The sequence below is a fragment of the Rhamphochromis sp. 'chilingali' genome (assembly GCF_963969265.1).
Source record: "Rhamphochromis sp. 'chilingali' genome assembly, chromosome: 2".
In the NCBI taxonomy this organism is placed as follows: domain Eukaryota; kingdom Metazoa; phylum Chordata; class Actinopteri; order Cichliformes; family Cichlidae; genus Rhamphochromis; species Rhamphochromis sp. 'chilingali'.
In genome coordinates, this window is record NC_137930.1 from 62493422 (window position 1) to 62521065 (window position 27644).

The 27644-nt window shown below is 39.1% G+C and overlaps 2 protein-coding genes across 2 annotated transcripts in view; one reads left to right on the forward strand and one right to left on the reverse strand.

The window, feature by feature from the left end:
- The window catches only part of fbxo31 (F-box protein 31), an 8667-nt gene extending 4279 nt beyond the window's left edge, over positions 1–4388 (forward strand). The window contains exons 7-9 of the mRNA XM_080876057.1: positions 30–183; positions 1832–2199; positions 2623–4388. Coding sequence (XP_080732183.1) covers positions 30–183; positions 1832–2199; positions 2623–2845 — 745 coding nt within the window. The 3' untranslated portion in view covers positions 2846–4388. The remainder of the gene's footprint in view (positions 1–29; positions 184–1831; positions 2200–2622) is intronic.
- A 2-nt stretch (positions 4389–4390) lies between these two features.
- ces2b (carboxylesterase 2b) lies at positions 4391–22481 on the reverse strand. Its single transcript, XM_080863416.1, has 23 exons — positions 22011–22481; positions 20384–20576; positions 20166–20307; positions 19810–19943; positions 16432–16585; positions 16242–16346; positions 16032–16130; positions 15753–15896; positions 15564–15646; positions 15223–15405; positions 13440–13708; positions 7592–7784; positions 7371–7512; positions 6941–7074; positions 6661–6814; positions 6469–6573; positions 6270–6368; positions 5969–6112; positions 5801–5884; positions 5570–5717; positions 5327–5476; positions 5146–5218; positions 4391–5072 (listed from the first exon to the last, which is right to left on the reverse strand). The coding sequence occupies exons 1-23, from the start codon at positions 22084–22086 to the stop codon at positions 4886–4888; spliced, it is 3195 nt and encodes a 1064-aa protein (XP_080719542.1). The 5' UTR covers positions 22087–22481; the 3' UTR covers positions 4391–4885.
- Positions 22482–27644: the final 5163 nt, after the last annotated feature.

Consider the following 27644-nt stretch of genomic DNA (forward strand, 5'->3'; position numbering starts at 1 on the left):
GTATGCTTTCATCTATTTTCCTATGACAGTAACTGCTTGACATACCGAAGGATCTACCTGCCACCTGCAAAGCCCTCTGATCTGCTGCAGCCAGGCCTTTTCAAAGGCACCTATGGTAGTCATGGCTTGGAGATTGTCATGCTTAGTTTCCATGGAATGTCTGCAAGAGCAACCAAACTCACTGTAAGTAATAATCATTATTAGTGGTTGTACTCATTTTAAATGAAAGTGATTCTTAAATGTGGGCCCTGCAGCTTAAAATCCCTCAATCTGTTCATGCATTCTTAGAGGAGCAACAAGATATAACATGTTACATTGTGTCTTTTATCTCTTTAATTAAAACTAAGCCAAAATTCTGGAAGTGTGTGAAAAATTAAGTGCACACTTAATGCTTTTGTAGCAACTAAGACGGTAAGTAGTAACCACGTGCTGCTAATTAAAAGCACTTGATTAACTGATCACCGGTGAGTGTGAGCAGCAATCTGCAAAGTAAAATAAGCCATTTCCAAACAATTTCAAGTCCATCATTCTACAATAAGAGAGATCATTCAGAAGTTGAAGACAACAAATCTTTGCAGGAGTCGACATCCTAGCAAATTTACCCTAAGATCAGACCCTGCAGTACTTGCAAGTAAAAATTGCAAGAAACCCAAGAGCTACATCTCAGACTCTGCATGCTTTAGTTAGCATGTTAAATGTTAAAATTCATTACAGCACAACTAGAAAATGACTTAACAAGTATGGCTCTGATTCTAATTCTGATTCTGATGGCATATTTGCAAGGGGTGACAGGAGAATGCCTCTTCTCTCTAAAAAGAACATGTCAGCACAGCTTAGGTCTCCAAAGTATAATTTGAACAAACCACAAGACTTCTGCAACAGTGGGCCTCACTTACTTATATTTGTGTGGAAATGTTTTTGCCATACGCAAAAAATACTTTCACTCTCAAAAGTTCTCACCCTCCGAACAGTGGCTGTGCTTTTCCTTAGTGATAGTATTTTGTTTTCTTTACATCCCTTTTTTGTAATTCTGAGCACTTTGTGTCCAACCAAAAGCCAATATTAATAATAACTATAAGTGTTATTGTTATTATTAGTATCACTAGTAGTAGTGTGCATTTTAAAGACCTTTGTTTAAATTCCTTAGGTGCAGTGCATGGTCAGAGGGACTTCTAAATTTATTCCTAAAGTACCAACAAATTCAGGCACAAAAATTTTCTAAAATCACAGATTTGTGCCTGAAACATTCGTGTGCACAATTTATGCACAGATTTGTGCATGCACACTGTAGTAAATGAGGCCCAATACCCTGTTTGGCCATAATGCACAGCACCAGTTTCAGCAAACACATTCAGCATATCCAGGGTATGAGTTGTCATACATAAGTCATACAGAAACAGTTACTTGAAGTTAATGCTGCTAACATTGGTTTCTGTTGAATCTAGTGTACACTTATTTTTTCACACGCCACTTCTGTATTTTTGTTAAATAAATAAGATGCTGTGTAATGGTATCATGTGGTATTGTTAATCTGAGATAGTCTTTAAATAACATTCAGACCTGGTTAAGACTTGGTGTTTTTTTTTGTTTATATATCTATATTATGGCTAAAGCACTTCTGGATGGATGCAAACTGCATTTCATTGCCTTGTACCTCTGACATGTGCAATGACAATAAAGTTGAATTCTATTCTATTCTATTGTTTCCCAATTATGTTGTGATACATAAAACCTTAGAACTGAAAATGGGTTTTTCTTTTTCAAGACTGTGGATTTAAATTGCATGTAAATCTACTCATGGTGCATACTCTGATTTTATGGTTTCCTGCAGGGAGATCCCAATGTTCCTGCAGGGCAGCTCACACTGGATGTTAACCTGTGTCGGCCTGTGGTCCTCCCAGACTTGGAGCAACAGTGTAACATTGAGGAGCTGTCACGGCTAGTAATGGGAGTGCATGAGGAAGTACAGAGGGAGCAGGAACAAAAGGAAAATGGCACTTCTGCCACAGGTAGATGTGCAGCTGAAGGGGCCTGTGGTGGTTCCAGCGCAGCAGAGGAGATGGAGTCAGATCACGGTGCTTGTTCAGACAGCTGTGACTCTAGTCACAGTAGCAGATCCAATCCTGAAACACAGCCTTTTGTCTTGCCTATGGGGGTCATGGCTCGCAACGAGGAGTACCCTCGCACCTGCAGAAAATGGTGAGGATTTGGCTAACAGGCTTTTGTTACAGAATTCAAAATATTTTGAAAGGCATTTACCATAAAGGGCAATGATATTAAGGTAATGGTCACAATTAATTCATCAATGAAGGAAAATACTGGTCTTCACTATTGTCTCCAAAAAGTTCATTCTGTTCATCTGGACATAGCATTTTGTGGGAGAAACGTTTCGTCACTCATCCAAGTGACTTCTTCAGTCGAGACTGAACGCTACGTCCACAAAACGCTACGTCCAGATGAACAGAATCAACTTTTTGGAGATTTACTTTCCTGGATGATTGAGAATGCATCAAGACGTCTTCACTATTGCTTTTAATATCCTGTGCATAGTGTACGTTTATGAACCAGTCAATATATGTAACAAAATGTATTAATCGATGAGGACACGTATCTCTCTTTCAGCTTCTATGGGACAGGCCTGATTGCTGGGCATGGCTTTACAAGTCCGGAGCGCACCCCGGGGCTCTTTGTGCTGTTTGATAAGGACCGGTTTGGTTTCATCTGGCTGGAGTTGAAGTCTTTCAGTCTGTACAGTCGCCTGACGGACAACTTACCTCACGCTCATGCCCCCGACTTGGAGCGATTTGAGGCCATGCTGCGCAACATGCAGTCCTGGACATCCTGATGCACCAAGCTTTAAGTCTCCTCCCACAGTAATAGCCATCATAACAACCATTCTACACAATTACACCTCTGTCTTCTGCTGGCAACGATACTATCATGATTAACTTAAGAGTTTGAAAGGCATTAGGTGTTACCATCTAACTTTAGCTTGTTCCAATCCAAACTCTTTGAAAGGCTGCCCGTGTCACTGTTTGTCTTCACCTAATGTATGACTTTAATCCTCCAGTGCAGCATGATAACAGGTCACAAATTGATTTATTCACTGTAGGACAAAAAAAACAAAAAAAAAAGAACAAAGGAATGACACCATTTATTATAGATCAAACTGTATGTGCCTCTGATTCTAAATCCATGTCTGTACTTGGCAGTGCTTGAAGAAGACAAAGGTGTCCAATGTATTCTACTATATAATATAGTATTATACTGAGTTCAGTGCCCAACATATTAAACTGCATGCTGCATTTATTTACACTCATAACCACTATCTGAACCAGTTTTGTTTTCAATAAAGCAGCATGCCTTTTTCCCCCTCAGTTTTTTCCTTTAGAGACATCCAGACTTTAGAAAAGACAGCATCTCAGGTGTTTCTCTTTGCCCGACATTAGTGATACAAGGACAGACGAGTATTAAGTACAACAAACGTGTTTTAAGTTTCATTCATTGTATGGTGTCAAATAGAATTGCTGAATATGTTTTACAAGCGGGCAATTTTCTAACTGTTCACCCGCCGTCTTATCAAACACGGTACTTACATCAACCAGCGTTGGTCAGACGTTTATGTCCTTCAGCAACATCAGACATGCTTACTATCACCACACCTGAATTATTATGTAAGATGGAAAAAGGAATTGTAATGTGACAACGATAACAGATACATAATCTGGATTTATTCAAAGTATCAGCGTTAGACAGTTTGTGCTTCTGTAACTATGGTATGAAACTGAAGCTTCACTTACCTTTGAAATGTATTGAGTTTGTTCGTTTAATGGCTGACACAGTGTTTGCCTGGCTTTATACCTGCAAAGTTATTCCCTACAGGTTTCCCAGTTATTTTAAATTCTAGACCTAGTAGCTGAACATTATACGATCTAACAGCGCAGTACCAAGTAAGTGTCTGTATGTCTCATTATGGCCTGATGGTGATGCCCAGTAGCTTTCCTACTCCAAGTGCACTTTTCTGGGCAATATATTGAATCATTTGAAAACCACTGGCCAGCACTTTTATATCAGACTGCAGCTTTACTAATATTTGCAAAAAAATAGATATCTGCTAAAGCATTGTTGTGTTTCCTTTTTGTCCCTCCATTAAATTCCATCTCAACTTTAGTGAATTTGTTTGATAAGTTATTTTCTCTGTAACCCAGCTGTTTGAATAATTTGCCTTTTAAAAGTGTTGCTTTGTACTATTTTAAATGCCATATGCCTGAATTTGTGGAAAACTAAGTTTGACCTATTGAACTGCTCACATCAGACTTCAGGGAGCTTTTCAGCTTAAGCGCTCTTCTCAGTAATGAATAAACAAAAGAGGAAAAAAAAAAAAAAAAAAAAAAAAAAAAAGAAAAAGAAAAGAACCAGGTTGTCACATCTGTTTATTTCACACCGTTTTGCATGTGTATTGTCATCTACTCTCACCCCCAGCCGATCCAGCAAATAGTCACTCCTGCCTGAGCCATTGTTCTGCCAGAAGTTTCTTCCTGTTACAAGGGATTTTCCTTTCCACTGTCACCAAAGTGCTTGCTCATAAGGTGATCATCTGGCTATCTGATTACTCTGAGGCATTTACTTTGCATTATAAAGCACCTTGAGAAAACTGTTGTTCTGATTTGGTGCTATGAAAATGAAATTAATTAAAACACTTTAAACCCCGATTACAAGCAGCAGAACTGAATCGCACATCTATTAACCATAGTTTACTGGCTAGTATGAGTTGTGTGAATGTAGAATGGAAAGGCAGGCAATTAAGTCATAAGTGATTAATTTATGCATTTTATTATTTGGTAATGATATCAAAAACTGACGTAACAGAAGAGATGCGAGTTTTCTACAGCTCGCTGCGTTTTGCATTTTCCTCATGCTGTTTGATCTTCTCTGGCACGGTCTGAGTCAGGAAGACAAAGCGCTCCTTCTTCAGGTGCTGAGCAGTTACCTGCGTTGTTAAACCAATCGCCAGGTACTTTTCATCTGCTTCATACTTTGGCCAGTGGACAAGGTCGTGCCCATTAGGAGACCTACACGCAGACAGATATACATGATATAACAATGTGGTATTATCTCCCAGTATACTAAAATATGTAAGCTTACCCTGTGCGAGCAAAGTTGCCCCAGTAGCTCATCATGGTTCTGCTCAACTGTTCCTCCTCCACAAAGCATGGATCTAAAGTGATAATCTTGTAAAAAATCCTGCACTCCAACCCCAGAAAACCCCAAAAACTAACAAACCAAATATCTCATGCTCAGATTAAACTTTTTAGGTTTCACTCACGAGGCAGTTTAACGTGGGTAGTTGTGAAGCAAAATCCCATCACTGTAAAAATTTCATCTGTATGATCACTCCCAACAAAGCTCGGTCTTCTTTTCTGCACCATTTTCAAGGAATGCTGGTACTCATACAGGTATACAGGAGCACCCGCTTCTAGAATTAGACAAACAAGTGTCACACTTAGTAAGAGCGGTAAATATGAAATAATTGTTTCTAGATAAATGTGCATTAATCTATAAAAGTTACCTCTGTGCGCATTAGCAGTTTTAATGACTGGAATATTGAATATAATATCTGCAGTAACCTCAGAGAACCCATCTCGGTTTTTCACACGGTTGGCACCGTTTCCAATATATTCATCAATTATCAAATTTTTGATGAATGCATCTTTAGGCTTAAGGAAATAAAGAACACATCAGTGAAAGATGCTTGAGCAGGTTGGGTTCATTTTGTGATATCAGGCAGTGTGTGCTTTACATTGGGATAGAAGAAGGCCATTGCATTGATGACTTGTGCCCGATCCATTCCTTCTGCCCAATTTTGTGGAACACTAATGAATAACTAAAAGAAAGAATAAAAACCTTGCTGCACTTAACATTGCCGGTTTAAACAAAAATAAGATATCAAATTTTGATGGGCACTTACATTTTTTAGCATCCATCCCGCTTCATCATTATTCACACCCATCATGAATGGTACAGTGAGGAGTTCATGTTTACGAAACAGCTCATCCACAGGTTTTGTCAGGAAATGCCCATCAACATTTACAGGACATCTTAACCGTCGGTCCTTGTGAATAAAATGCACAAAAGTAAAAATTCCAATAGCGTAAAACAGTAAAAGATAAGTAAATAAGTAAAAATAGTTCCCTTGAGTTATTTAAGAGACATCATGAGACTGTTCAGCCAATCAGAAATCCACATCAGGTTTCCACCCAGTAATTTACCTTGGTAAAATCCACTATGGTATCAATATCAAGGCTTCTTATGCAATCAGCAAACGTCTTTGTGCTTTTAAGGCTGCAGCCAGATGCATTTGAAACCTCCTGGTGAAAAGATATCAATTTAGAAAAGCAAACCTGTTGCATTATTCTTACTGTTTTACAATGAAAAATGATTAACATCCCCCAGAATAACATAATAAACCTGTGCCTTTAGTAGAGGATAATTTTCCACAAGTAAATCCATTGCAGCTGTGCCGCTCTCAGCAATTGCATGATGAAACAGCCCATCAGACAGTGGTGACAGGAGCTGGTGATTCAAGTAACACATCACATATTAAAGGTTGGTTTCCACAGCAAAAGTTTATATAAAGTTCCTCTAACTGTAGATTCTTACCAGAAGAGACACGCTCACTCCACCAGCAGACTCTCCAAATATAGTAACTAATCCTGGGTCTCCTCCAAAGCTGTGAATGTGCTGCTGGATCCACCTGAGAGCTTCAATCTGATCGAGCAGGCCAAAGTTCCCCGAAATGTGCTCATCTCCGGTGCTGATAAAACAAAGAGTTGAATGGCATACTAAGCTAAATTTAGAGTTGGTGAAGGTGAGCAGTCTTTGAAAATGGAAAAGAACAGGACAACAGTATGTTCTAATTTGGTAACTTAAGTTTATTTACCTGAGAAAACCCAGAAGTCCTAAGCGATACTGGATCAGAACCACAACCACGTCCTGGTAAGCAGCCAGGGCAGATCCATCATATGTTGAAGCTGATCCTACTGTGAGGCCTCCACCATGGATCCAGACCATGACCTGGAAAAAAAAAAAAAAAAAAAATCAAAGATATTTTTGATTCTTCATTCTTATTTTTCCTTCAAAGCAATTTTTGTGCCTGCTAAGCACACTGCATGAGTCTCAATTAATAAGTATTAAATTAATGTTTAAGATAAACATAAAATATTTGGGTTTAAAGGCAAACCCATTGCAACTGGCTCTAAAAGGGGGTGTTTTTTTGTCATATGAAAATCCTTAAAAGGAAACCAACTGTCACTGAAAATTTCTTCAGCAATGACCAGCAAGGCTCAAAACCTACAGCAAAAGGTTCTTACTGGGAGCTGGGCATCATCAGCTCTTTTAGCAGGAGTGTAAATGTTGAGGTAAAGGCAATCTTCAGAGATGTCTGGGATATCAGCCAACAAGAAACCGAGTTTATCAAGCAGTGCCAAAGCAAATCGCTCAGGTTGTATGCACCTGAAAAATAAAAACATTTAATAAATGCTGGATGTTTTTCAAACTGTGTTTTACAACAACTGAAGCACATGTTTCTTACATTGGTGGCTGTTTAGTGGCATATCTTACTCCTTCCCATCTTTCTGCAGGCTGAGGTGGAGCCAGTCTCAAGGAAGGGCCGAGGGGTGGTTTAGCAAATGGGACACCCAGGTAGGCATGGACGCCAGTCTCCTTCCCTTTCACACTCACATACTCACCTTTCAGGCTCCCGAGCTTTGTGTGGACTACAGGCGCTGTCAGGATATTAGAAATCAGTGAGAATCATAACATAAAGCTTCATGATTTATGAAATCTAATATTTCAGATTTCAAAAATACTTATAGTTGTAAAAAGCAGGGGGAAAAAAGAACTACTTATTTATTTGTAGCTTCCATCAAATTACAGTCACCCAGCTATGTGAAGATCAGTAATGAAATACTAGAGCCAGTTAATATAAACCATGTGTGTCCTTGATCCAGTTATGGACATACAGCTGGAGGTGCACGGTCCAGAGATAAACACAAGGGCACAGATGTCATTGTTCATAGAAGCGTTTCACTTTAACTTACCTCTCAGCTGTGTAGCAACACAGAGAAATAAAACGGACATTGAAAACCAGAAATTCAGCTTTGCATTGGACTTCATTGTGGTCTTGATACACATTACAACAATCGGCGACTTTGCAAAAACTAAGTGCCAGGAGAGGCAGTCCCTCCTCATGCAGATTCCTCCGCGTAACTTAAGACTTAATATAGCGTGCAGGGTGTCACGTGATTCCACCAATTTTAATCGACAGAAAAACAATCTCACTTCTTCCATTTAGGATGAGTTAAACGCGGAAATTGTTTTTACTACCTGGATAAATCTATGTTTTTTTTTTTTGCGAGGGTGATCACTTTTCATAAAGGTATTTATGAGCAAAAAAAAGGTCGACAGGGGTGGGCAATCTCAGTCCACGAGGGCCGGAGTCCCTGCAGGTTTTAGATCTCACCTTGGGTCAACACACCTGAATCACATGATCGTTACCAGGCCTCTGGAGAACTTCGGGACACGTTGAGGAGCTAATTTAGCCATTTAAATCAGCTGTGTTGGTTCGAGGACGCATCTAAAACCTGCAGGGACACCATGCCCACCCCTGCACTGTAAAAAAATATTCCGTAGAAAAACGGAAAATGTCCTGGTAATTTTCTGCCAGTACATTTTCTGTTTTTTTACGGAAGTTTGACGGACTTTTCTGTAAACGATAAAACGGAAAATTCTGTAGATTTACAGTATACTCTCTGTACTATTTACGGACATTTCCTTCAGCTATAAAACGGAAGATTCCGTTTATTCACAGTATATTTTCTGTATCATTAACTGATATTTTCCGTAAATAGAAAATTTGAAATTTCTGTTTATATTACTATTTCCAAGCACTTCTTTTCACTGTAACTCATTAAATATAGTTCTTTATATCCTTAAACGTACATTTCTATGCAATTACAACCTAGTACACCATGTACTCAAAAATTCATAAATTAAAACTTAAATTAATTTGTGCTTCGTACACAACAACATTGGTACAATTAATGTTAAATATTCTTTTATTCTCCTCAACTCTAAAACTATACTAAAATATAATGACAGCATCCATCTTGTCATAAAACTACTAAACAGCTGATACATGAACAAAATAACTCACAAGCTTTCAAATTTGAGCATTTTTATTTCCTTAAAATCAGGTTGCCCTCATGTAAATGTGTTTATTTACATTCATTCAAGTGGCTACCAAGTGTTTTCTTCAAACAGGACACCTGACAAACAAAAACTGTCATATTTAACTATATGTTCACATTTAATAATATCCATAGTACCTTTTAGTTAGAATCACTGCCTTGTGGTAGTTTTGCCTCAGCCAAATGGTTAAGGTGTGGCTTACATCCATGTCTGTCCACTTATGATACAGTATACACATGTAGTCAGTTATAGCCAAACACCTTTGATTACTGAATTACATTCACTTCATTAATGAAGTGAATGTCATTCACATTTGTGTGAACATTTGTCTGAGAACAACTCTTTACCTTAAAATATAACATACTTGAGTCAAAATTTGTTGACTGTTTAAGTGGTGCCACATGAATAAAACTGAACAGATCTAAAGAAGATGTTCCTGAACTTTGGGTTTATTCGAACAGGATGGATGGATAACCACAGGACTTTTCACCATATGATAACTAAAACACAAAATAAATTAAGACAGATCACTGTCCCAAACTTAAAGATAAAAGTGTATTTACTGGACTTGTTTTGTCAGTGAGGAGCAAAGTACAATTAGAAGTGCTTGTTCTGATGAAAAGTTAAACTGTAAACAGCAGCGTAGTGAATAAGGATCTGTGTCATCCTCAGCAGTGACAACACTTAAACATCATAGTTCAAAATCCTTAATGCACACCTTTTTCTCCATGGTGTTCAAATGCTCTTAGCTGTTTAAGTAGAGGAAAAAGTCTGACATATTTCATGACCATTAAATGTTAGAGGAGGCTCTGAAAACAAGGTTACGGTTACAAACAAAAACCTCTGCTTGTGCGCACAGACCCTAAATCACAACAAATAAGACAATAGTAAGGCAAATTACTACAAAGTCTTGTTACCACTCTTCATATACCAGTGTGACAAAGTCCTGAATCCAGCCTGCATGTTAGTCCATCAAGGTCCATCTGAGCTTTAAGTAAAATACACTCAGCTTTTCCTTGGATTTTCAGAGTTGCTCAGTTCATACAGGAACTGCAGCAGTCGGGATTAACGTGTCGCTGTGTTGCTCCTCCAAGTCAGCCATTGAGACTAGTCGCAATTTATTCTGAGAAAAAAAAGAGAAACAACAAGTCATTTTTAAAAAGTTTGTATTTTTATTTTATTTTTTACCTAGAACATAAACAACATAAACAAAAAAGGATTAGGGCTGTGCGATATGACGATTTATATCAGATGACAATATAAAAATGTGTATGTTTCATATTATACACTATTGTTTGTTATGTGGTGTTGCAAAATAAACTGTTTATGGCAATATATTTTTCATGATTTTGATGGTCACTGTAGTGGCTATATTAATTTCTTAAAGTTCTCTCTTTCTCTTATACTTAAAATAACCACACTATGGACGGACAAGTGACTGTTTTTACGTGTACTTTCGTTACCAACAATGACGGTAAAACCATTGCGTGGCTCCGCCGTCCGCTTGTTTATTTTCCACATAAACCTTTCACAATAAAGCTCAAATGATGTACATTATTCCCAAACATCAAATTTCAGAATATGCATCAAACAAATGACCTCAAATAAAAACATGAAGTGACTATAAATGGCGCTTACAGTCACCACGCAGATGAAGGCACAGAGAATACCAGCATGACCAGCGAGGATGAGGCAGAACCAGCTAGCTCCATCAGAAGGACCAGACAAAAGAAATCGAGGACCTTATTGTTAAACGAGGGGCTACCTCTGTAGCATGGACATGGTTTGGTTATGAAAAGTCTGACACGCCCCAGAAAGCTATACTATGCAAATTATGCCACAAACTGGTCCCCACCACCACTCAAACACGACAAACCTCTTTAACCACCTACACAAGAATCACATGAAAGAGTATGGAGAGAGTTTACGAATGAAAAGCAAAAAAGAGCCGTCAGGTGCTCAAAATAATCCTTAGACTCAAACGTTAGAACAGGCTTTTCCTCGCAGCACGCCGTGAAATAAATACTCAGAAAGAAAATGGCAGCCGTTTAAACTCATGTCTAAAAATGTATAGTTTCATGCATCGGTCAAAACACTCGACTCCAGGTACACGACGCCCAACTGAAAACACTTCACATAAGTCGAGTTGCCCGAGAATCACAGAATTTACAGAAAATGCACTATTTTGTGATATATATCGTTATCAGGAGAGAAATGTCTTATATTGGGATGTGAGATTTTGGTCATATCACACAGCCCTACAAAGGATTATAATTCACGTAGAGTTGCATACACATAACACCATTCTGTTGCAACAAAAGCAGTTTATAATTAAAGTAACATACATACCTTGAAAAACGAAATCAACCACAACATTAAACTCACCTTGTGTTTGTAGAGAAGGTGGTCAGGGTTTTTCTTCATTTCCTGAGACCAGCTGCTCTGGATTATTACCAGCTTGTATCTTCATCTTTTTTTTCACTTGGTGAAGTCTTTCATTGCTCTGCACTGGAAAACCAAAGTGTGTGATCAAAGGTGAAATAAGGGATATTTTTCCACTGCAGGACTTAGAGTCAAGTAGTGATAGCTGTTGAACCATTTCTCAAATAATCTGTAAGGATGCGCTTACATTATAGTTCAACATTATAGTTCAATCAAGAAATAGTTATTATTGATTTATTATTGAATTTTTTTTAGTAATAATTATTAGTATTTAATCATATTTGCACAGTGGGGTGACAAAAATATTCCACATACTAGAAATGCTGCTCAACATTTCATAAATTACATTTTCAACAAATGCTGGAGTAAAAACACAGTTACAGGGAAAATGTGTCTGTCTATAAATATTAACTAAACATTTCTATGTGCTACAAAATAGACATGTGGTGAGGTGAAACTATACTTTCAATAATATTATCACTACAGTCTGTTAACCACCGAAATAATCTATGCTGGTCAGCTAGCTAAAAGTATTTACTTTAGCAGCCCAAATCAGAGTGCTGCTAAAGTATCATCAGCAAAAGCTAATGCTACATTAGCATTTGCTAGCGTCAGCCGGGAAGGTCTGAGGGTTAAACTAGGGTTAGTGTAACTTTGCCCGAAACCCTTTAAAGTGTACAGTAGAGCCAACTGTAAAACACGGGTATTGATACAGTACTTATGAGAGTCCTAGAATAATTTCTAGGACCATAAGTTCTCACTTTCCCCAGTTATCCACATCGCTGACTTTCGCTAATTAGCTAGTTAGCAGTCACAGCTGTGTAATACCCAGAGAGACACAGACAGCTAACTATAATATTTATGAAAACTGGTTCAGCCACTGAAGGGCAAAACTGGTGGTATCACAGTAAAAATTATTTTAACATTAACTAAAATAAAGCTTAAGTCATGTTAAACCTAAATAACAATTATTTTTTTAAAAATGAGTCAGCAAAATATTCCTGACTTGTCTGGAGACAGCCGAAACCAGTTAACAAATAAATTAACAATTCTTTCTAAATAAAAACGCAGAGTCTTTTAAAAATTATTATTTTGATAAAAGGAAACATGAGTTTTAATACTTACCACAGAAATTTGAAGGCAGTTTCTCCAACTTCAGAGTCCAAAATCCAGATGAAGCCTGAAAGAAGCCTAATGGCTGCTCTTGCGCTTACTTTTCCCTCCTTTTTGGGTTCTTTTTCCCACAATGCATTGCAGTAGTTGAGAAATACAGAAAAATACCTGTAAATGACTAATACGGAAAATTCCTTCACGTTTATACAGTAGATAGTACTGTATTTTTACGGATTTTTTTTACAGTGTGGTATAGATGCAGTGGCGGTCCTAGCCTGCTTACCTGCATCTTTTGCTCGTTTCTCCTCCTCCTCTTTTCTCTTTTTTCTAAACTGGGGACTTGATGGCTTTGAACTTTTCTTGTCCATCTTCCATTGCTTTTAATTTTGAACTCCAGTATGAACACAAATCCCCCAACCCGACGATCACCACAACATAACCTAACAGACCTACACCTTAGTTCACAGATTCACTTTGTCTAAGGTGTATTTCTAGGATTTCGCACAACCCAGGATTCAAATCATGAATACATGATGGGCTTGGATTTACATCATTATGAATGAAATGTGCTCTATAGATCAACAAACGCAAAAGCACGAATGTCAATGTTCAAAGAAGTGTTTCCTCTTACTCACCGTCCAGGTCTGCAGCAACACAGAGAAATAAAACTGGCATTAGAGAGCAAAAAGTCTGCCTGGCATGGCACGTCATGGTGGTGTTGGGGCAGATTACGACACACGATTGTGCAAAAAGTGAGAGAAAAGCCAAGAGAAGTAGGGCTTCCTCATATGAAGCAGTCTCCTTGTAAGCGCATGTACTGTATCCTGCGGGGTGTAACTGGATTGCACTGATTTTAAGGCACAGCAAAAAGCGATCAAAGTACAGCAAACTGTCTGTCCCACTGCTGTCAAGTCAGTCAGTGTCGTTGCCTGTAGGTTACGCAGACGGCTGCGTGTTGAGGGAAGCAGTATCCAAAAGCAGACGCGTGGAGGCAGATTGAGCTGTATCAATACCAATACTTTTAACCAATAAAGTGAGGTTATGTAGACGAGAGCAGCGAATCATTATCCGTTTGCCAAATTTTGAAACCAGTTTAATGACCATTAAATCACTGTGATTTTTACTTTTCGCAGCAAAACACATCTTTCAGTTTTTCACGTAAATACATTGTAATGTAAATGTGCCGGTCTTTAAAACACTTTGGGTCAACCTCTGCTGTTTAAATGTGCTATAAAATATATAAAATATGTACAGAAAAGACATGACAGCCAACACAAAAATATTCAGACATTTTTCATAGTGCACGTTTGAGGTATATATTTTTAAATTAGTACCAATACCAACCCAAAAGATTAACATATTTTAAGAGATGGAATGCTAAGTTATCAGGTAACACTAGAAATACGCATAAAATCCCCATAGCTAAACAACTGCTCAGATTTCTTAAATGGACTACTGAAATATATTTCATTCCAGACAATTTTATCAAAAATATACATAAAATACAAACACTGTTAGTAGAGGTAATGCCTAACAGGCGACCTGCCAGCATCACCATTCACCAATCATAGTGCTTAATGTTAATCACTAGCACAATCACTGTGCTGTGTAAAAGAAACATCCACTCCTATATGAGTAGGATAGGTGTAAAGATGAAAAGCAGTTTTGCATCAGCCATGAAAACATGTAAGCTAATCACAACACCTAAAGTTTTATCAAGGCATGAAGTTAAGATGAGTACTGCAGTAGAATAATATACCTAAACTATAGGGCATATAATCCAGATTTCATCAAGGGGCACAAAATTTATAGAGTGCATGTTGGCCTACAATTACAATGCAGCTTTACTAATAGGAGGCTCTTTTTGGCTGGTGTCACAAAAGGTCATCACAGCTGTTAACTTAAACACCTCTTATGAGAAAAAAATAAAAACTGAAAAGAACCAGGATGTCACATCTGTTTATTTTAACAAGGTTTTTTTTATGTTATGACAGCTGCTCTCAACTAGCAACCTTTTATCTACTATTTTCTTTCACTTCCACAATTACACTTTGATTATAGTGAAGTAAAAACAGTTGCATTCGTTTATCGATGATCAATGTCTTAAACTATACAAAAACTGCTCTTGTCATTAACGAGGATTATTTGACATACCCTATGTTTACAGTGCTGGTTATAAACGGGAGACGTGGGTTTTGTGGAAAGGTGAGAATAGCGCTTTTAAAGAACACAATCATGGATTCTAAAAAAATATATGTTAGAATGGAAATGATCAAGGTAACACCAAATGTTTTACCAAAAAGTGTTGTTCACTGTAACTAATATTTCATGTGTAAAGAATGGTCGCTAAATGAATTATGATTTATTCTAATTATTTTAAAAAATTGATGGAGCAGAGACCAGATGTAAGTTTTCTACAGCTCGCTGCGTTCTGCATTTTCCTCATGCTGTTTGATCTTCTCTGGGACGGTCTGAGTCAGGAAGACAAAGCGCTCCTTCTTCAGGTGCTGAGCAGTTACCTGCTTTTTTAAACCAATCGCCAGGTACTTTTCTTCTGCTCCATACTTTGGCCAGTGGACAAGGTTGTGCCCATTAGGAGATCTAAACACACATACATTTGTTATTCAGTTATTAAATATTCATCAGCTATCACATCGCTGATAAATGCTGCTTTAGGCTTAAAGAAATAAGCAGCACATCAATCAAAGAAGCTCGAGCAGGTCGGGGACAGTAATATTGTAACATCAAGTGGTGTCTGCCTTACGTCGGGGTAGAAGAAGGAAACCATGTTCAAAACAAATTCCCGATCTAGTCCTTCTGTCCAGTTTTGGGGAGCAAAAAACTAAGGAAATACCAAGCCAAATTACTTTTTTTTCAACATTACAAAACAACAACAAACTACATTGAGATCATGGAGCTTTTTATTTACATGTTCCTGTGACACTTACTGATGCAAGCATCCATCCACCTTCATCATTATTGACACCAGTCATGAATGGAACAGCATGGAGTTCATGTTTACGAAACAGCTCATCCACAGGTTTAGTCAGGAAATGTCCATCAACATTTACTTTAATTCTCAAATTTGGATCCTTGAGAGAATTAAATATACAAAAGTAAAAGATGTGATAGCATGAACAGAGCTGAGGGAGAAATCAAAGGCTTCAAACAAATATTGTAGAAGACATAATAATCATTCTCTATCATGTTTGCACCCATTACCTCACCTGTGTAAAACCCACTATAGTATCAATATCAAGGTTTCTCATGCAGTCACTGATCTTCTTTGTGCTTTCGAGACTGCAGCCAGATGCGTTTGCAATTGCCTGAGGTGAAATGGCAAATATTCTTCAAAAAAAAAATCCATTTTAATATTCTCATTATTCTGCAACAAAAATGTTTAACCCTCCAAAAAAGGAAGAATATGGATAATTAACCTGCGCCATTGGTAGAGGATTATTTGCCACAAATACATTCATTGCAGCTGTGCCACTCTCAGCAATAGCACGGTGAAACAGCCCATCAGACAGTGGTGACAGGAGCTGATGATTCAAGTAACACATCAAATATTAATTTTTGTTCTAGAGTGAAAAGGTTTATTTAAAGTTCATTTAAGCTGTAGATTACCAGAAGAGACACGCTCACTCCACCAGCAGACACTCCAAATATGGTAACTAATCCTGGGTCTCCTCCAAAGTTGTGAATGTGCTGCTGGATCCACTTGAGAGCTTCAACCTGGTCCAGCAGGCCAAAGTTCCCTGAAATGTGCTCATCTCCAGTGCTGATAGAACAAAATGTTATTTTTATAATGTATTTTTCCTTATTGAAACATCTTTTTACAAGACACTTCTATTCATGTGTTATTGACAGGGCTAATAGAGCCAGGATTCTGAAAACCACTCTTGCATTCTATTTGTCCAGTTGGACAGTAGCTGCATATGCCACTTCCACACATTTGCTGAAGCTGAGTGATATGGTAAGGTAGTAAAAAATTTACCAAGCTATGTTTATACCTATAAACATAGCTTTAGGCCAACATGCACTCTATACCGGCTTCCTCCCACCGGCCAAAGACATGCAGTTTGTGGGGATAGGTTAATTGGATAATCCAAATTGCCACTAGGTGTGAATGTGCAAGTGAATGTGAGCATGAATGGTTGTCTGTCCCTGTGTGTTAGCCCTGCAATAGACTGGTGACCTGTCCAGGGGGTACCCCGCCTCTCGCCCTATGACAGCTGGGATAGGCTCCAGCACCCCCCGCGACCCTGAAAAGGATAAGCGGAAGCGAATGGATGGATGGATGTTTGTACCTCGTGATAAATAAAGCCAACTTTCAATTTTTTATCTTATAAAATCAGATAAAAAAGAAGAAAAACAAAACCATAGTATGTTCTACTTTGATAACTTGAGTTCATTTACATTTCCATGGGTCCAACATCGAGGGAACAATTTACCAGACCTGGGAAGACTGGGGCCCTACTGCCTGAACAAGGGACATGGGAGGCACCGTAGGGGTTGGTTACAGTGTGTGCCAAGGATGGAGACCCTGGGAGACTGATGCCCACTACTGAAGCTGGTGATAGAGACATGGAATGTCACCTTTCTGGTGGGGAAGAAGTTTCAGCTAGTGTGGGAGGTTGAGAGGTACTGGCTAGATATAGTCAGGCTCACCTGAAGGCGTGTCTTTGGCTCTAGAACCAGTCTCCTGGAGAGGGGCTGGAGTCTTTCCCAGTCTGGACATGCCCTTGGTGAGAAGCTTCGGGCTGGGGTGGGTATCCTGGTATCCCCTTGGCTTGCTGCCTGCACGTTGAGGATTTCCCGGTGGATGAAATGGTTTGTTCCCTGCACATTTGGGTTGGGGAATGGGTACTGTCTATCATCTGCCCCCATGCGCTGAACAACATTTCAGAGTACCTGGCATTATTGGAGTCCCTGGGTGGGGTGCTTGAGAGTGCTCCAACTGGGGGACTCTGTCATACTACTGGGAGACCTCAACACGTGTGTCTACTAACACCTGGAGGGACGTGAGTGGGAGAAACAGCCTGCCTAACACAAAACCAAGTGGTGTTCTGTTACTGGACCACAGTTTCTCCATAATGAACACCATCTTCAAATATAAGAGTGTATGTAATTACAGGTTGCACCAGGAAAGCCTAGGCTGCAGGTCAATGATCGAATTTGTAATCATATCATCAGATATGCGGGCGAATGTTCTCGGCACTTTGGTAAAGGGAGGTGCTTAACTGTCAAATGATCACTATCTCGTGGTGAGTTGGATCACATGGGGATGACGGTGGACAGACCTGAACCACCCAAATGTATAGTGAGGGTGCGCTGGGAACACCTGACAAGGCCCCGGTCCCGTACCAGCAGACTGAGGGACAGCTTTTTCCACCAGGCCATCAGACTGCTGAACACGTCATAGACACCTCAGCTTCACTACTGGAACTTTAACATTATGCACTCCATACTGTACAGTAATGCCACTGTTTTGCACATGTCTCAACTCTGTATATTTTTATATATTTTATTTATTGTTTACTCTATTTAATTTGTAAAATATGTGTATACACACACACACACACACACACACACACACACGTAGAAAAATATTTAGTATACACATCCAGAAATGCATATACTATTATATATTGTACATATATTTATTAGTTTCAGATGTAGCCATTCTTGTATTTTGCTTGTTTACATTATTGTATTTTGCACAACTCTGTTGCTTGTGAAGCTCGCACACAAGAATTTCACTCACATGTACTGTACCAATGTACCTGCACATGTGATGTGACAATAAAAGTGATTTGATTTGATTTGATTTGTAGGGGCTTGGTGCCTGTCATGGTGCTAACCCCAGAACTAGACAGTGTTTACCAGAGTTGAAGGGAGTCATCGCGCTGAAGAAGTCCTATTAGGTTTTGTTAGCCTCTGGAACACTATCAGGCAGCTCAGGAGGGGAAAGGGGTGCGTTACCGACACTGTGTAAATTGCAGGTGGAGTGCTGCTGACTTCAACTGACGATATTGTCGGGGGTGAAAGGAATACTGACAAGTCGTCCATAGCAGAAGTAAAGTCTGGGGACAAGTGGGGCACTGAGGCAGTTAAACATGTCCTTGGTGGCAGGACCCCTGGAATGGATGAGGGTCGTCCTGAGTTCCTTACGGCTATGGATATTGTAGGACTGTCTTAGTTGAGACGCCTCTACAATGCTGCGTGGAGATCAGGGGCTGTACCTCTGGATTGGCAGACTGGAATTGTGCTTCCCATCTTCCATAAGGGGGACTGGAGTGTGCTCCAGCTACTGTATATAGGGATCAAACTACTCGGCCTTCAGAGGAAATTCAATGCCAGGGTACTGGAATAGAGAGTTTGTCAGCTAGTTGAACTGCTAGAACTGTAGGAACAATGTGGTTTTTCTACTGGGTGCGGAACACAGCTCTCTATCGTCTCGAGGATATTTGAGGGTCTATCGCAGTTCGCCCAACCAGCCTACATTGGTTGTGTTGACTTGGAGAAGGCCTTCAGTTAAGTCCTTCAGAGTATTCTTCTGTGAGATGCTTCAGTAGTATGGGGGCGTGAGGCCCATTGTCATGGTTCATTCTGTCCTTATAGAACTGTTGCAAGAGCTTGGTTTGCATTGCTGACAATAAATCGTAATTGTTCCTCGGGGGTGCTGGACTCCACCAGGGTTGCCCTTTATCACAGATTCTGTTCATAATTTTTATGGACAGATTGGTGCTGTGGCAATGAGCTTTCTCCCAAGGGTGGCTGCCCTCTCTCTTAGAGATGGCATGAGGAGTTTGGCCATTCAGGATGGACTAGGAGCACTCTTCTTCCAGATCAAAAGGAGCCAGTTAAGGTGGTTTAGGCATTTGACTAGATGCCTCCTGGACACCTCCTTGGTGAGGAGTTCTGGGCTCCCAGTGTTCCACTGGAAGAAGGCAGCTGGGGGCAACCCGTTGGAGAGATTATGAATGGATGGAGTTTATTTACCTGAGAAAACCCAGAATTCCCAAGCGATACTGGATCAGAACCACAACCACGTCCTGGTAAGCAGCCAAGGCAGAGCCATCATATGTTGAAGCTGATCCCAGCGTAAAGCCCCCACCATGGATTGAGACCATGACCTAGAAAGAATAATAAAAGAGCTTTCCATCAAAGATAAGAGGATCTTTTGGAGTCTCAGTCAAGCTACAATAACTAATCTTTAAGAATTTAAACTTTAAACGGACAAGAACATTTAAGTTTACATTTTAGATGATAAAATGTACAATTGAGTTCTAAAGATGGGTGTCTTTACTGAGATTGTGTTTAGGCATCCCTCAAAACCTACAGCAAAAGATTCTTACTGGGAGCTTGGCATTTTTAGCTCTGTTTGCAGGAGTGTAAATGTTGAGGTAAAGACAGTCTTCAGAGATGTCTGGTATTTCTGCCAGCAGTCCACCGAGTTTATCAACCAGATCCAAAACAGCTTCTTTAGACTGAATGCACCTTAAAGAGAGACAATGCTAATTTTACAAATAAAGCCAATAATTCCTCCAAGTATGTTGAAGTTCACATTTCTTACATTGGTGGCTGTTTAGTGGCATCTCTTACTCCTTCCCATCTTTCTGCAGGCTGAGGTGGAGCCAGTCTCAAGGAAGGGCCAAGGGGTGGCTTGGCAAATGGGACACCCAGGTATGCATGGACGCCAGTCTCCTTCCCTTTCACACTCACATACTCACCTTTCAGGCTCCCGAGCTTTGTGTGGACTGCAGGTGCTGTCAGGATATTAGAAATGACTGAAAATCTTCACATAAAACTTTATATTTAAATAAAATTTCCCGTGAAAAGTACTTTTCTCAAAACATGCAATATCTGATTGCTGTCTACAGCTTGTTGTCAAAAACAAACAATAAAAAGTCACATTTTGCTGTGGACTATGTAATTCCTGTCATTATTGATTATTTAAATTCTGATTTTTACATTTTTGATGCACACCATTTGGTGGATTATGTTAATCGAGCTCAAGCTACAGAGACATGCCTGTTACTTTGATAGTCTGGTGTCTGGTGTTCAGTGTTTTCATTTTGCTTGCCCTTTGTCTCATTATGTTTGATTAGTTCAAGCTGGGTGTCCCTCCTGTTGTCAGTTCCCTTATTACTCCCTTGTGTATTTTAGCCCTGTTTTTTCCTCTGTCCGTTTTTGCGTCGTACACACTCTTTGCTGTGTGTTACACCAATGCTCCTAGGAAATTCCTAGTTCTCTGTTTGCTGCTTTAAGCCATTAGTTTCCTTGTTCCTTAGTTTTTTGGTTTTATTTTCTTATTTCTGATTCCTTGTTTTCAGTTTGGTTTTCTGTAAAAGCATAGAATTATATCCAGCAATAAAGCTGCCGTTTTCAGTTAACATCTTGTGCTTGAGTGCTGTGTTTAGGTCCTACATCCTGACACACAGCTGTACATTGGCATTTAAACTACATGACCATTTTTATTACTATTATTTTTTGTTTGTTTAAGTGGTTTAAATGATCTGACCAAGTGTGATACTTCATCATTTATTATTTTTTTAAAAAAGCTACTTGCTCACACGGCTCTGGTTTTTTGTTTTGCCATAGACTTCCTTTGATGTGTGTTGCGTCTACAGTGACCCTGGTAAAGAAGCAGAGTTGAAATCTGCAGAAATCTGTTTCTGTTTATTCACAATCACAGCAATACTCCATTTACTCCTTATCGGCATAAAGTTAGCAAAAAATATTGTTTGTTTGTTTTTAAACAGCTTTTTTTGCCAAAGAAAAATAATAAAAATAAAATTAAAAATTGTACGGTCCAATTTAAACAAAACAAAGTCTGATTAATTGCAACCTGTCCTTCTAAAACATTTGACCTACAATCGTCTCACATGCTTGGTTCTTTGCTATCATTCACCTTTGAACAGAGTGAATAGCCTTTGCAGGTAAGAAGTCACTTGGACTTAGAACACAAAAGTTGATGTTTAATTATCAGCTTTTAAAATGACTATTACTGCCATAATACCGTTGATTACTGATTGATTAATATTGTCAGATTTAAACACCGGTTTTACAAAAAGCGACTTGTGCAAAAAAAGGAAAAGAAAAACATGTACTACATGTAAGTTTAAGGAACACACACATTACACAGAAATTAGGTGATGTCACAAAGACCGTTTTGCTAAGAACTGTTTTATCCTACTTACCCTGAAGATCTGCAACAACATAGATGAATAAAAATGATATTAAGAAGAAGAAAGACTGCTTTGCATGCAGCTTCATGGTTGGCTCTGTGGATTGCGAAACTCTGCAGATTTCCCAATAATTGAGCGCAGAGCCAAGAAGAGGAAGTATGTCCGCTTATGAAGTTTTCTCCTTTTCTCTTTCACAAAGAGGAAAGGGTAGTTTCTGCAGCAGATATGACGTTATTCAGCCAAACCATCACAGGACTAAAGTCCATTCTAGAGTCTAAACTTTAGGTTCACTCCAGGTCTCACTCCAGAACACTTTCTGCTTCGGATGTCCTGCGTACTTTGCCACTATCGTAATTCACAAATTCACAACTTTTTCTTGCAATCCTTTTTTTTCGTCGGCCTGTCTGAAAAGCTCAAAATGTGAATTTGGTTACAAGTTTACTGATTTGAGCACATGTTGTGCACAGGCTCTTGAACTATGATACAGTAATTAATACAAGTGCAGTTGTTTTTGTTTGCATTGCATTTCTCATGACCCACACAGATACAGAGGTGTTGACACAGTTGCTTAAGAGGACTTCGGAAGGTTGAATGTACACAACATGAAATGTTAGAATTAAAACATGAAAAAAAGGCATGTTGCATCTGAAAGTATATTCTAGGGAATGGAGTGCTAAGTTTGCAGTTAATACTAGCACAGGTCACAGACAAACAAAATGCTGCAAAATTGGTTAATCAAATCTTTTTATTTTATAAATGTTTTACAAAACCTATGTTTACAGCGCTTGATTTAAAATATCCTGATACCCTGGATTCAACTAAAAGAAACAAAAGAAAAAAACAAAATATTAATTTAATATTAGAATATGGATAATCTTCACAAGACCTTTAGATAAGGGAATTATGGTTTAGTGTAATTACTTTAAAATTGATGGAGCAGAGACCAGATGTGAGTTTTCTACAGCTCGCTGCGTTCTGCATTTTCCTCATGCTGTTTGATCTTCTCTGGGACGGTCTGAGTCAGGAAGACAAAGCGCTCCTTCTTCAGGTGCTGAGCAGTTACCTGCTTTTTTAAACCAATCGCCAGGTACTTTTCTTCTGCTACATACTTAACTGGCTACTACAGCCAGTTAAGGTGGTTTAGGCATCTACTAGATGCCTCCTGGATGCCTCCTTGGTGAGGAGTTCTGGGCTCCCAGTGTTCCACTGGAAGGAGGCCACGGGGCCGACCCGTTGGAGAGATTATGGATGGATGGAGTTTATTTACCTGAGAAAACCCAGAAGTCCCAAGCGATACTGGATCAGAACCACAACCACGTCCTGGTAAGCAGCCAAGGCAGAGCCATCATATGTTGAAGCTGATCCCAGCGTAAAGCCCCCACCATGAATCCAGACCATGACCTGGACAGAACAATAAAAGAGCATTCCATCAAAGATTAGAGGATCTTTTGGAGTCTCAGTCAAGCTACAAAAACTAATCTTTAAGAATTTAAACTTTAAACAGAGAAAACTGTAATGTAAACTTAAGTTTACATTTTAGATGATAAAATGTGCAATTGAGTTCTAAAGATGGGTGTCTTTACTGAGATTGTGTTTTGGCATCCCTCAAAACCTACAGCAAAAGATTCTTACTGGGAGCTTGGCATTATTAGCTCTTTTTGCAGGAGTGTAAATGTTGAGATAAAGACAGTCTTCAGAGATGTCTGGTATTTCTGCCAGCAGTCCACCGAGTTTATCAACCAGATCCAAAACAGCTTCTTTAGACTGAATGCACCTTAAAGAGAGACAATGCTAATTTTACAAATAAAGCCAATAATTCCTCCAAGTATGTTGAAGTTCACATTTCTTACATTGGTGGCTGTTTAGTGGCATCTCTTACTCCTTCCCATTCTTCTGCAGGCTGAGGTGGAGCCAGTCTCAAGGAAGGGCCAAGGGGTGGCTTGGCAAATGGGACACCCAGGTAGGCATGGACGCCAGTCTCCTTCCCTTTCACACTCACATACTCACCTTTCAGGCTCCCGAGCCCCGTGTGGACTACAGGTGCTGTCAGGATATTAGAAATGACTGAAAATCTTAACCTAAAACTTTATATTTAAAAAGAATTGTTGATCGAGCTACAGCTACAGAGACATGCCTGTTATAATGCACATTTACTGTCATGGCAGTGTTTGGTTTTTTTTGGTTTAACATTACTTGTTTATTATTGTTCTTGGTTTTGGTTATCCTTTTTCTCAAGCTCTCAGTAATTTTAGTTCTCCCTCCATCAGTTTTCATCTTAACCTGTGTTTAGTTTCTGTTCCCGTGTCCCATGTTCCCTGTCTCTTCCCAGTCAGCTGTGCCACCTTGTCAAGTCTGTGTCTTCTTGCCTGTCTTGTGTTTCCTGTTTTACTTTAATAGTCTCATTGTTTTGAGCTTTGCTTGCCCTTTGTCTCATTATATCTGATTAGTTCCAGATGTGTGTCCCTCCTGTTTCCCATTCACTCGTTACTCCCTTGTGTATTTTAACCCTGTGTTTTCCTCTGTCCGTTGTCGCGTTGTACACCCTCTTTGCTTTTTGTTACCGCAGTGCGCCTAGGAAATTCCTAGTTTTCTTATTTCTTGTTTTCAATTGGCTTTTCTGTAAACCTGTAGAATTATTTCCTAAGGGCTCAAATTGTGGTCATAAATATTTTGTATTTTTAAATCAGATGCATAGTTGTGAACTGAGTTTTGTAACCTTGTAAACAAAAATATCTGAAATTTTTATGTTTTTGCATCTATACATGAGAATTTGTGTGTATGTAAAAAAGATTTACACAAGTTACAAATTTTTTATGTTAAGGTCTGGTTACAGATACAAAGCCATAAGCTATGTGTAGAACTCTGTGCTCAAGTTCTTTGGCTGTGTGAGTTTCAACTTACTAGTTTGAATTTTGACTTTATTTTTCTTTCTTTCAGCTGATTGGTCAATGTCATGTCAATCACAAATGTAACATTCCAATCAGAGAACAGATTGTGTTTGAAGGGGTGCTTTACTGAGCTTCAGGTCCTGGAAGGGTAATACAGTTTGAAGCTGGAGGATCTCTATATGAATATCCCATAAGGTTCATACAAGCTAGGTCTCTTAACTTTCAATAACTGTTGAAAGGATAATTTTGTGCTATACCAGAAATATCTGGTATAGCACCAGATATTTTACTTTAGTATGACTTTAACACAAAGTCAGGGCTGACCAGGGACCATTGCTGTGAGTCACACTGAGCAGAATAAAGACCCTTTCACAACGGAGGCACTCATGGCTAACTAAAGCTGGGCACACACTGTACAATTTCTGGCCCATTTTGAGCAGTTTTTCAGTCGTGCGACCGTTTTGGGGATGGGCCTGAATTTCGCCTTAATCGTGTGTTGTGTAGTATACATTTGGTAACGAGAAGCGACTAACACCTCACAACCAGGTCCCGATCATCAATGGTCACAAGAAAATCAAACCTGTTCGAAATCCTGTCGCCCCTCGTGAGGGTGTCAACGCAGCCTCTCACACTGCACACGCACAAACAGAAACGAAAGTGGAAAGACGTAGTAGCACGACAGTGCAGCGTGTGATCTGGACACGGGCGATAGAGGCACAACTTGAAAAACTTTGGCAAGCTCATCTGAGCATTTCAATATGGCCTCACAAAATTATCACGACCACAACAACTGTGAAAAGAGTTGGATGGACATTGCTGCTCAATTGCAGCCTGGTCGATGTTTTTCATTAGTAATTTAGCAAAGTTGATGGTGGTGGTGTACATGTACAAACCCCGAAGCACGTAAAAACTCCATAACACGTAAAAACTCCATAGCACGTACAATCTCCGAAGCACATACAAACACAACAGAAGTGCTCCAGGATGCTAGGCGCAGTGTTGAGCTTTTGTTACCTACTGGCTACATAAGTCAGGAAGTACCGACAACCGGATTTGGTGTGTGGTAGTAACAGGTAAATGAAATTTACTTTTCAATTATTTGAATATATATGAGTGCCTGTGTATAAATACACAAACAATACACATATGCTTTCAATTGTGTAATTTTAGTGATCTAGGTAGCTCTGTTTTGGAAGTTCAGTTAACGCTAGAAATGCATTTTGGAGTTTGTACGTGCTTTGTCTCTAGGGGCCACCGTATATATTTATTTATAAACATATATAAATAAAACCGCGTTTTTTTTTTTTTTTACATTAGTAATTCATTCTGTGCATAATTTTATATTGTTGTTAATAACAAATTAATTTAAGCAACAAAACAATCTGAAGATCCGGTTGGGAGTCGAAAGACCCGGCTCTTTTTAGTGAGCCGAGCCGAAAGAGCCGGTTCTCTAAAAAGAGCCGGAAATCCCATCACTAGAACCTGCTTGTCTTTTCAAAACATGTTTCTCTCTGACATTATAACCTCTACAAGAGTTTGTGTTGTATTATCTTCAAATGTTCAATAAAAACATGAATCGCTCATTCATAAAAAAGAAAGCTTTGTAACTATCCCAACTAGTGAAGAGTGTGTCATTTCCACAACACTACTCCCCCCCCCAAGGTCCACTGGGTATTTGAATATTTGAAAAGGCTCTGAAGCTCCCCGTATTAGCATGAAGACCTGTGACAAAAAATTCACCAAACTCAGACACGCATAGCATGTTTTCCTTCGTGGTGCGAAGACCTGGAGGTCAGTAAAGCACCCCTCCACAGCCAAACCCATCTGTTCTCTGATTGGATTGTTAAGTTTGTGATTGACACAACATTGACCAATCAGCTGAAAGGAAGAAAAAATTGGGTCAAAATTCGTACTTCTAATTTGAAAGTCACACACAAGCACGGTACATGAGCTCAGAGTTTTTTGCTTTGTATCTGTAACCAGACCTTAACCAAAAAAAATGTAACTTGTGTAAATCTTCTTTTACACACACACAAATTCTAATCTATAGATGCACAAACATAAAAATTTCAGATATTTTTGTTTACAAGGTTACAAAACTCAGTTCACAACTACGCATTTCATTTACAAGTACAAAATATTTATGACCACAATTTGAGCCCATATATTTCCAGGAATAAAGCTGCCGTTTTCGGTTAACATCCCGTGTTTGAGTGCCTTGTTTAGGTCCAACATCCTGCCACACAGGTGTACATTGCCATTTACACTACACGAGCATTTTTATTATGATTATTTTGTTTGTTGGTATAAGTGGTTTAAATAATCTGACCAAGTGTGATACTTCATCCACCCATCCATCCATCCATTCGCTTCCGCTTATCCTTTTCAGGGTCGCGGGGGGCGCTGGAGCCTATCCCAGCTGTCATAGGGCGAGAGGCAGGGTACACCCTGGACAGGTCACCAGTCTGTCGCAGGGCTGTGATACTTCATCATTTTTTTTATTTTTATTTTTTTTTTTAAAAAAGCTACTGGCTCACATGGCTCTGTATTTTTTTTTTTTTTGCCATAAACTTCCTTTGTTGTGTATTGTGATCCTGAAAAAGAAGCAGAGTTGACCATGAAATCTGTTTCTGTTTATTCACCGTCGCTGCAATACTCAATTTATTCCTTATCAGCATGAAGTCAGCAGAAAGATTTTTTTTAAAAACAGCCTTTTTTGCAAAATGAAAATAATAACAATAATTAAAATTTGCACGGT

Excerpts from the sequence above, each read along its gene's own strand:
- ces2b (XM_080863416.1), bottom strand. The coding sequence starts at position 22,086 with ATGAAGCTGCATGCAAAGCAGTCTTTCTTCTTCTTAATATCATTTTTA. Across the intron at positions 6,574-6,660 it reads GAGTGAGCGTGTCTCTTCTG|CTCCTGTCACCACTGTCTGA; the intron begins GTAAGAATCTAC and ends TTGAATCACCAG. Across the intron at positions 5,718-5,800 it reads TGGCCTTCTTCTATCCCAAT|CCTAAAGATGCATTCATCAA; the intron begins GTAAAGCACACA and ends TATTTCCTTAAG.